The sequence below is a fragment of the Trematomus bernacchii genome, unplaced genomic scaffold, assembly GCF_902827165.1.
Source record: "Trematomus bernacchii unplaced genomic scaffold, fTreBer1.1, whole genome shotgun sequence".
Classification (NCBI taxonomy): domain Eukaryota; kingdom Metazoa; phylum Chordata; class Actinopteri; order Perciformes; family Nototheniidae; genus Trematomus; species Trematomus bernacchii.
In genome coordinates, this window is record NW_022987689.1 from 6,919,406 (window position 1) to 6,930,945 (window position 11,540).

Here is an 11,540-nt window from a genome sequence, read left to right on the forward strand (position 1 = left end):
TAAACGAAATACCCACGCCCAAAACAATCATTTAAAACTGTTTTTAAGAGCTGTGACTTCTCGAATACTATATTATAAGAAAACTATAGGCTATATTTGCTTATGATTTTAGCGTAAAGACAGTGTTGATCTTAAACCGCTGTGACTCTGCGCGCTTTGTTATAGCCGGGTGAACTGTCCATGGTGCTGAATATTTTAGGCCAGTGCAAGTTCGTTCAGTGTGTATGTTAATACTTTGGTAAATCAAGGTGGAAGGTGACTGGGCTGTTTCTTCAGAATAATATGTTTTCATGTGAAATAATAATACTGAAAGCAGAGTGTCTTACCGGCCAGCCGGAGAGCAGACATCCTTTGAAACTCGGGCTCCTGCAGCCACTTCCACATCCTCCTGAAGGTCTCCCGGCCTGACTTGAGCTTGCCCCAGGGTTTGGGGTTCCTCAGCAGATCTGAGAGGGTTCCCTGCGACCGGCTCAAGATCCTCTGCGCGAATATGGCCTGCGGGATGGAGTATCGCTTTAACTCGGCCGTTATCCGCTGAGCCACTTCCTTCGTGTTAATTTCCTCCCCCTGCATGCCGGATCCTGATCCCTGCCCGGCTCCGTGGCCGTGCATCTCCCGGTCCCCCAGCATCACCGCGCCATTCGCCTGGGAGTGCAGGTGACTGTGCGGGTGGTGGTGCATGCCGTTGAGGTTGGAGATCATACCGTGGCCGTGGCCCCCTAAACTCCTCGCCAGGTGCTCCTGGTCACTCCGGGACAGCATGGACGCGTGGGACTCAAACCCGGACACCGGAGAGAGCATCTTTGTTTCATTGGAGAGGTGCGCGCTCGGCCCGTAGGCTGACAGAGGCTGCTGGGAGTTGTGCAAAGAGCCCAGCCCGCTGGACAGAGGGGAGAGCGAGCCGTGACCCATGCCGGACACGGACATCTCTTTGGGGTAGTGGCTGTAAAGATTTCCCATGGAGGCGAGCCCCCGGTGGTCGTCCCGCATCAGCGTGAAACTTCCGCTTACGTTCCCGGCAGAGAGTCGCTGATGGGCGGCAGCGTGGTGGTGCGAGTGCGTGGGGTGAAACTTATCCGAGACGGTGGATATGGAAGGTAGATGCTGCAGGGGGGTGAGGGTGGTGTACGTGTTACTGAAGCTCATCCCGGTCTCGCACATGCTGATGGACGGGTGCAGGTGTCCGGACAGCGATGATGAGTCTGTCCGGTAGTCCCCGCCGGAGCCCTCCAGGAGCGAGGCCATGCCGGACACCATGGCTGACCGCGAGCCGGGACCGTGGGCGACCAGGTTCCGGGGATTGGAGCTCGGGGACGGCGACGGCCGAGCGTGCGGTGAGCTCATGAGGTCTCCCGCCTGGGAGTGCGATGAGAGGCTGTGGAGGTTCTCCATGGTGAGCTCCATATCTGAAAGGATATGTCCCACCCTCCCCACCCTCTCCCCCTGTCTCTCGCTCCTGCCTCTCACGCTCTCTCTTAGCCCCTAGCCCTCCTGGAGCGATAAACTGATTAAACCGTTTGAACGCCAATCCATCGATGAAGACTGTGATCAATCCAGCGCGGTGCAGATAAATTCTGGTGTTCAGAAGAAGCTGCAGAACCGAGTCTCTCCGTGGTGCTCTATGCCTTCATGTGGGGCTCTCTCGGGCTGTATCTCATCTCTGGTCCAACAGCGCGGCCACTATGAGAGGCTGAGCTGCGCGTCAGGGAGCGCGCCTCTGTAGATTTAAAATATGGGGCGGGTAGGAGTTTCCTTAATAGTATTCTGGGATAAAACTAACTGGGATTAAAAAGAATCCAGTGTAATCCGAATGCCTCACACTGGTTATTTTACACGTTCACATGATAGCGCTATAATTAAATATGTAGAAGTTTAAGTATTAGAAATAGTGCATCTGACTGTGTGTGGGCGTGTGCACGCGTACATAGCCTACCTGTTCACACACTGATAGATTTTCAATCTAAATTGGGAAATTATTTTTGTCCCAGCAGCATTGTTGTCTAACATAACACGTGAGTTAAAAATATAAAAGATAGAATAAGATACAAATGTTGTAAAAAAAAAAAAGGTTAACAACAAATTAATGACAATAGAAAAGACATCACTAAAGTATCTAAATAATACACAATATAAAGAAGAATACTGAATAAATATAGAATACTCTACAATATACAGTTTCACTAGGCAACATAAATATTTAGAAGTATAGGCTACAGAAACATTTTGACAGTGGATTATATCAATTGTGCAAAGTGACATGCAGAAAGACAGGTGATGGCAAGATGTGAAATATGTATAAAATACAGTCAGTATCAGTTTCCGGATACAGGAGTTCTTTACAGATAAACTTTGTTTTCCCACGGACTGTATGGTTTTGCATTTATGCGCTTAGTGATAAACCTGATCGAAGTATTGATTGACAGAGATTAATGACGTGGCGCAGGCCGGTGGGGGAGGGTGGGGGGGTGAAGGAGGTCACAAAGTGAGTTAGGATCCCAGCGCTGCAGACCAATGACAGGACAGCCCTTTGGTTTGTGCGAAGTTCACCAAGTCCAGAGACCAACTTCAGTGTCGTCTGCTTACAACAGTAACCTCCATAATAAATAATATTATGGTAATCATATTTGTCCTTTGACACATTAAAATGATCCAGAACCCAAAGGAAAGGGAACTTTAGCTTAATAAGAACAAAAGCTCAGGTTTAGAATATTATGATTTATAACAGTAAAGGGGCTACTTTAACATTGGCCTAAATAAAGAAGCAAATAAAAAGCCAATATCCCCTTGACTTGAGAGGCAGATGGGTCACTCGTGATTTTATGTTAAATCAATAGGCTTCTTTAAAATATGGTAGTGGAATGTAACTAAAATGTAGGCCTAAATAACTTTTTAACAATGCTATTTAATAATAATAGAACCTGAGGTTATATATTTTTTTAATGTCATGGTGTATTGTTTAATACACAATTCATTGCATGTATTTTGCAGACAGTCGGATCTTCAGTGTTAGGTGTCTAATCTCTCTGCTCACTAAAATAAATAAATGAACCCTCGGTGAGCTGGAGGAGCAGCGGGCTCGGTGCCGCGGATTGATGCGAGGAGCTTCCGCTTCTTCTTCTTGTGTGTGTGTGTGTGTGTGTGTGTGTGTGTGTGTGTGTGTGTGTGTGTGTGTGTGTGTGTGTGTGTGTGTGTGTGTGTGTGTGTGTGTGTGTGTGTGTGTGTGTGTGTGTGTGTGTGTGTGTATGTGTGTAAGCCGTGAAACAATTTAGAAAGGACATTTGCTTATTTTTAAGCATTTCATGTTTTATTGTTCTTAATAATTTAGTGTGCTGCAAAGTAAAAAATAAGAAATTATATGTATATATTTTTTCAATGTTAGTGTTCAGGTGTGTGAGCTTGCAAAATAATGTTAAATACAGCATTTATTGTAGTTGTTTTACAACTTATAGCCAATGCTTAAGAATGAATGTATTGCTTGAACAAGATTATTAAAATAATATTGGCTTGGTTAAATACATTCTAAAATGTGTTCCTAAAAAAATAAACCTTGGTCTAAATTTCAAATATATATTTTAGAAAGGTTAAGGATTAAGGCTCATATATTTTTAAGAATTAAATAACAGCGTAAACGCACTCACGCACTCGGACACACGCACACACACTTTGGTGAGCAAACGTGTGAGCTACAGGCCTCTTTTCCTGCAACCAAAAATAAACGTTAAAAAAATAAAAATTAGCCAAAGCTTCTAAATGCACCTTTTCTAATTGTTATTGCCAGATCTTCGGGAAATATGGCCTAAAGAGTACGGGTTCACAAATAATTCCAACAAGAAAAGTGTTTAAATGAATCCGGAAACCCTAACCCACCCTAACTGTTATTGCTGGATATCATAAAGCTCCGTGTGGTTAAGCTGTTTCCCCTAAAGTTCAGAAATGGATCGCCTCATTCGATAAATTGATCATCGATCACTTCCATCTCGCTCGGCGTTGTTTCCTAAACACAGAGGCATTTGTGTGAGATCGTTTCAGCGGTGAGGCGTTGACCTGTAGCACATGAATGACTGGTATCAGGAATATGTTGGGAAAAAATAAATGTCAGCTGTGTTGTTTTATTATCTTATTGAGCAAACGGCCATTAAAAACTTGTGCTTCCTCCTCCTTTCAATACGGTTAATAATGATGTCCGTGTGGGCCTGTAATTTACCTTCGTGCAGGCGAGAGGTTATTTCGATGAGGACAAAGAAAACTAAATATTCCTCTTATTTGTTCATCGAAAAACTGTTTTATTTGTCGCCAGTATTTGTAACATCAATATGAGTGTGTTATTTTTGGTTTAGCACCGAGCTGAACATCTTCCATCGTAGCTATAGGCCTATCATTGTTTTCTCAGGAGGAGAATAGCTCATGTGTAAATGTGAAAAGTAAGATTTGACTTTTGAGGAGCATTACATAATTCAATATAAGAGTTAAAATCGTAATTTATTCATTTACTTTGGTTTAAAAAGGTCAACATATTGGTTCGGTGACAAGAAATGTTTTGTGTGCATCTTCCCTATAATTCACTATTCACCAAGTTTGGGATTTCTAACGTAATTATAGTTTTTTTTACCCTGACAGCAACTTTTACCACGTGTTTATTTTATAGAGACAAATTAGCTTTGGAAAAAACATTATAAAAAACCCAATTCTTGGTCGTCAAAATATGCTGTTGGGCACTGAATGCATCGTAGCACATTGCAGTTTATTTATGTGCAAATACAGTAAATTACAAAACGACTCCTCTTCTGCTCACATAACATATGGCATTGATTACATGTTTTGCAAAAGACTAACAAAACATATCGAGTTTGCTGTAAGGTGACAAAGATACATCTAAAAGGGGATATTGATCCAAAAAAGTAACCTATATAAACATGTAGGCTGGAAAGAAGAAAGTCCTGGACCTTCCACAGACACAATCTGCACACTGATGAAAGAGCTTTGAATAGTCAATCTGAAAAATAGTTAGTAAAACTAATGTATTCAAATATCTATACCTTTGGCCACGTCAACAATATTTGGTATTTTTCTCTGTAGATCTGAATCATCTGTTGTGGAAAATCAGAGTGATGTCTGTTACATTTTTTTAAATTTAAGTTAAAAAATATATCTTAAATATTGCATACATTTCTTGCACCCAATGTGAGATTATTTTCATGTATATATGGGTAATAATCTGAAGTGTAAATGCATTCAGGTGAAATGCAATTATTTTACTAATTACAGCATGTGGGACGTGTTTCAATAAGAGGTACGTAGGCTTGTAAAGCAATGAGTGCATCATTTAAAAAATACAATACATTCTCAAGTGTTTTGTAAATAATAAAATAACAGATTTATGAAGCAGAATTGGAGTGTTGTGGTAGACATTTATATTTCTGTATTTTGAGTATTTGCCCCATCCAGGAGTGAGAGACCCTGAAACCCTCAGTAGGAGTTAAATCATTTTGTGAGGAAAAGTAGTGTGTGCCTACAAAGTGAGAAACTACTCGATCTATTGTCTTTTTTTCAGGATAAGAAATGACAAGTCAGCATTATTAATTCAATAGGTCAGAGATAAAAGGAAAATTAACAATTTCATAGTATATAAACGAAATAAGCAGTGTCAAAAGTGTCTGCATTATAAAAGAATCAAAATGCACATACACAATGTATGCTTTTATAATAACTATTTATTGAATAATTATTAAGTTACAGGTTTTTTACCAACACAAAAGCAGTTTGATCTTACATGTTATTGTGGCGTCAACCACTGAAAACAATTCATAAACTTAAACCCCTCGCTCAATTGGCACTTAAATACCAAATTAGAATATTCTTGTCATTGATTGCAACTCTATTACAGCTTGGGAGTATTTCCTAAGAATCACTTTGAGGAACTAAGATCCACAGACCATATTTATACCAGCATTGTTACCACACAGTGATTTTGACATGTTCATGAATCATATCTCTTTATCAACCAAAAATGCACAGGAGTACAACTTCTGCAGCATCCATATCCTCGCAGGCACCGGTTGCTAAGTAACAGAAGGAGAGATGTATTGAGACGGAATAGTCAATCAATTCTCCCGCGAGGTGTGTGTGTGTGTGTGTGTGTGTGTGTGTGTGTGTGTGTGTGTGTGTGTGTGTGTGTGTGTGTGTGTGTGTGTGTGTGTGTGTGTGTGTTTATACAGCCATACTGTTTCTGCAGTTGGCATTATGATTCTAACGTACATTACATTTTAGCTGGCGCTTTTATCCAAAGCAACTTACAATAAGTAACCATGAAGATACAAATTCAACTCTGCAAGAACCCTAAAGGTACATTAGCTTTTAATAAACCAAAGTATTGTAAGTGCTACTGCTTTGGCCAAAGATTTCTATCTAAAAGATGGTAAACAAAATTGATAATTATTTGTAATATCCGTTTAGCTTCAGAAATTCATTCTCGGAGAGTCGATTAGCCTATATGATCTAAATGGATCGGATAACAAATTCCACAACATTTTCCCACACTTATCATTTTAACTGCTTTATATTGAGAGAAACATCATCTACAACCATTTTATATCCAAAGGCCAAAGGTCACCTGGCTTCTCCAGGGATTATCTGCTTGTCATCGCATCACTCAGTGCAGTTTGAGGCTAATATAAGGGGGAGACTCTTATCTACACCGTACAGAGGCAAAGCAAAAGATTTTTAGTCAGCTCCACCACTAAAAGATCGTATACCCAAAAGGGATGCATTGGACATCATTTGCCTGCCTGATCGGAAAAAAAAACAAAGACCAACAAAAACATTTATGACCTCTGGAGTTGTCTGTACAGACTCTCCATGCTAACATGTTGATAATTTGTTGATCTTACCTGGGAAAATTCAAGATTTAAATTTGAGAACTTTAAAATATTTTCTGCTTAGAACAGACAGAAAAAGGTTATTCCTGTCGGCGTAAATCTTCTCCTTATCGTTGTACAGATTGTAATGCCCTACGAGACAAATTAGTTATTTAGGGGTAAAATAAAAGTAGTGAGAACCAAAGTGAGTCTGATTTATGTCCGGAAAGGTTTGAGTTGATAGTGCAAATAGCAAATCCAGACAAATAAACAGCCTGCCATCGGCTCTGCTTTCTAACTTCTCCGTGAAAATATGAGATTTCTTTACTGCAAGCTTCAATGTTTGCCAACCAAGCTTTAAATGCTTAAATTGCCACAAAAAGAACTCCATTTCTGTTTACCTAAGGCCGCCTAGCAGGAGGCAGAGAAATATGCTGGTTTCATACACATCGATTTAGCCCTCAAACAAAGATAGACGGAGAGAGATGGAGGCAGGGAGCGAAGGAGAGGAGGACAGAGAAATGAGAGATGGATGAAGATCACATGCCACAATGTGAAATGTTCTTGTTTTATCTAATGCACCACCACATAGATCACGTTTGCAGATTTATTGGCAAGTGGAAATGGAGATACAAGAAGGAGCATTTCAAATTGGGAGAATTTAAACGGTGTGTGTGTTTACTTCAGAGGAGGAAACTCATCAAGCTGGCTTTGAGCTTTAAAAGCGTGAATAAAGCAGCGTTTACTCTGAGTGTGACACAGAGCAACAGAGCGAGGGACGTGAACAGAGAGCAACAGGAAATACGAAGAGGAGAGAGAAAGGAGGAGAGAGAGTTGGGCTGGTGTTAAGGTGATTAGTCTGGTGGGTTGGCGATAGAGAGAGTTGATCAATAACTTATCGATCTCCCATTGCTAGTGTCAGGGGGGTAGTGGGAAAGAGAGGGAGGGTGAGAGGGTGAGAGAAAGGATAGGGAGGGAGTCGGTCCTGACTTGACTTTTAAAAATCCTTTACTCTGCAGATGACAAATAACCCATTAGATTGCAGGAGAGCTGGAAAATCTGGAAAGCCTTCCTACTGCACACATACTCAAATACAAGCCTGTGCATTTTCCAAACGTTCCTCACTTTAAAATAAGCATGGTTCAGATGATTGTTTTAAACTATTGCTGCATGCAAAAAGAAAAATCATTCCTGTGAGTAGTGTGGAGGAACTATTGAGCTCAATGCAGTGAAGTTACTTAGCAGACCATTACTTCAAAGAATTCCTCCAGGCAGAAATATGCACTGAAGCAAGTCTCACTCAATACTCTCCCTGAAGCCTTTTTAAATGTTCTGCAATAAGTCTATTAGAAACAGGTGACAAGTGTGAATGCAAACAAAATCAGAAAAGAAACAAAGCCGATCATCAGTTACTTTTGTGGGCTGTTAAGGGACAAATGCAAGTGTTAGATGTCTTCAAACATGTCAGTGAATAATCTCTGCTCGTAAATTAAACAGCAAGATAATATATAGAAGTTTTTTTGAAGATGACAAACATGGCCATTAACCTTAAGTCACTCTGGTCTCCTCACAGCAGCAGGTATTAGAGACTGAAAAATGAATACTGGGGGAAATTATTTATTTATATATTATTTATTTAAACCCCAACACAGTTAGCTAATGAAATGAGTCGACACCGAAGCGTGACAGTGTGCTTTCATTTCTAAGCAGGTGTCTTTGTACGTGTGTCACCAGGGAGGAGGTCATGATGTTACAAGGTTTGTCGCTCCCCAGTGAACACAGGGTGGGGTCAGAGTTGTGGGGTGAGAGGTGAAGGGTCACTTTGGTCCTTGATAATACCAGAGGACCCAAAGGACGGATGTCAGAGTAATAGAGAAATGGACGGTTATTGAACAAGCCATCATTTTTATTGTCAGCTCCCATATACCGGAAGTCTTTAACTACAGGTTCAAGCCCCCCAAAGTGGAGTCAGAAATCAGTGCAGGTGCCTGATATGTCTCCATGGAGATAAAAACAAGGCCCTTTTCCTCTAATGAATCACCGCTGTCCTCCGCTTTCTCTTTGCAGAAGTTTTGGTGATTTGATTCCGAATGATGGATTCTCCTCGCATCGGGTCTCAGCTCTCAAACAACCATTATCATTACGGATCCTGCTGACTTCTGGGCTCATCTGGACAAATGGAGAGGGCTTTTGAAATTTGAGGGAAGCCGTGTAGGAGAATGGTTAATGGGTAAAACACAGCCTCCTCTCTTTCTCACCCACGCTCGACTCTACTCATCCTTCATCCAGCTTCCATTTCCTCATTTTCCTCTCGCTATCCTCCTCCCGCCCGGCTCTCTCCTTCTTATGTCCTTGTCTCCACTACTCCCCCTCCATGCTTCCCTCTACCTGCTCAGAGAGCCCCTCCCCCAGCCCCAGTATCTCTGCTGCCATGCAGTCTTTCAAATTAATGTAGAGATATTGACAAGTGATGGGCCTGGGAGGCATAGATCATCATGAAGGAGAAGAGGAGGGCTGGGATCTTGCCAGGCCAAAAGAACGGAGGGGTTTCCTTCAACATCCACCGTACTACTAAACATGGAGAAGCAGCATTCAGTTATTATGCCCCAAATATCTGGAACCCAGAAATCTCCAGGTCTGCTGCAACTCTAATGACTGTTTTTAAATGCCTTTTTATAATGTGATTCCGTTGCACTATTTCTTAAAGGGGGCCTATCATGCAAAATGCACTTTTCGATGTCTTTTATAAATATGTGTCCCCGGTGTGTCAGGGAACTCACAAAGTGTCAGAAAACAAAACCCTCTCTCTTTTCCTCCATACCCAAATCTAAAAAAACGGGGGTACAAAGGAGCTGATCCAGATTTGCGTCCGATATGACGTAATATCGGAAATGCGGACCCACAGCACTATGAGAAACGTCGCTATCAGAAACAATGCCCGACTGTTGGACGTAATATGGTCTTTGTTTACATTAGCAATCATTGCTAACACTCAGAGCTAACCTGTACTGGAGAGAGCATGTGTAAAAATGGGAAATAAAAAAAGGAACTCACCTTGTGGTAAACCTGCAAGAGAAAAAGCATTTGAGCTCCATACTGTTTCAGAAATAATCCTTGATGTGGTTTGGTACATGATGGCGTTTAATCACGGCAACATTTAGCTGAGTATCTCGTAGAATTCTGAGCAGGCATTAGCTCCCCCTCCTCTTTTTCTTTTTTTCAAGCTAAGGACCAGATCAGCAGTTCTCTAATGGCGCGTTTCCACTACAGCGCGGAGCACGGTTTAAGAGGGCTGTGACGTCAGCGGCCCGTTTTTGGTTGCGTTTCCACTTGGCCTAGTACCGGCCGGCGGGTCCTAATTCACAGTTTTTCTGGCCTCATAAAATCGTGGGTCTGGGGCCAGAGACAACGAGGCTGAGTCGGGCTGAGTATGCTAAACTAGAGAGAGAATCGCTGGCAAGGGGGCTACAACTACAACAAGATGGACATATTTGACCGTGATTTAATTGTAATACACGTTTCAAAATGATGCCGAAGTAACAACATACTGATACCGGTTAGTAAAAACCATGAATTAATGCTTTGACAAGTCTGCAGACAGACGGCAGGCGAAAAACCTTTTAAAATGCGTGTTTTCTAAATGGAGATTGGCTAAGCTAACGCAGTATATGCTCCGACCGTCCACACTCACAACAACGGCCTATACAGACATAAATAAAGCAGCGACTGTATTCGCCATGACACAGGCAGTCTGTGGTTTGTACTTGTTTAACTTTTGTCTAGTTTCTGAAAATATATGAGGAGCTGTGAGCTCTGAGTGCTAACAGCTAACGGCTGTGTTGTTTTTCTGGGGTTCTCATTGAAGATGACGTCCCGGCTCCGCCTCCACTGCGTTACTATAGATACTACCCCAGTTCCTAAACTGTAATGGAAATGCGCCATAAAGTGAGCCAGTCCTAACGAGGCCTAGCCATACCGAGCGAGGCCGAGCGAGGCCGTGTAGTGGAAATGCGCCATTACAGGCCTGAAACAGAGGGATATGAGGGATGTCTAAAATGCATGATCTGTTTGGTATTTTGAAAAAAACATATCATAGACATGTTTTTGATATATTTCTATATATCTGAGAACCATAATATATGCCTAAAAATAGCATAATAGGAGACCTTTAATGCTCTTAATGTTTTTCATTTTTGTAAAGCACTTTGACTTCCCTTGTGTTGAAAAGTGCAGTATAGATTATCTGGCCAGGCCTTATAGCTTACTTTCTGTGGCTGTCCAGCAAACATACGTCAGGTTCACCAAGTTGTCCACAGGATCTCAAAAGTCCAGAAATCGGGTGATTTACTCTCTATGACTCGTATTAGAGATGGAAGCAACAACCCAACATTTTCTTTTACATTTTACAAAACATCACCAGGTAGCCTACATAACTATCTCCACTCTCCACCCTACATTTGGGGCTTTGCAAAGTGGATAAGGTGCTGCTAACAATGTGCAAAGGGCCGCTTGGTCAATATGCCAATTACATAGATGAGGGTATGGAAAGGGCAAATGATAGCCAATCAGTGAAGTGCTTTTACTGTCCTCTAGCAAGAGCTGACCCCCTGACCCCGTTTGATGACCTGAAGGCCAAAGGTCTCCTCTCCGGGGGTCAGAGGGCATTGCCACGCACTGGCCGGAGAG

General features: G+C 41.9%; 1 protein-coding gene across 1 annotated transcript in view; it reads right to left on the reverse strand.

Annotated features, from left to right (window-relative positions):
- Window positions 1–1,404, reverse strand: part of onecut3b (one cut homeobox 3b) — a 12,259-nt gene extending 10,855 nt beyond the window's left edge. Inside the window, exon 1 of the mRNA XM_034137579.1 lies at window positions 327–1,404. Coding sequence (XP_033993470.1) covers window positions 327–1,404 — 1,078 coding nt within the window. The remainder of the gene's footprint in view (window positions 1–326) is intronic.
- Window positions 1,405–11,540: the final 10,136 nt, after the last annotated feature.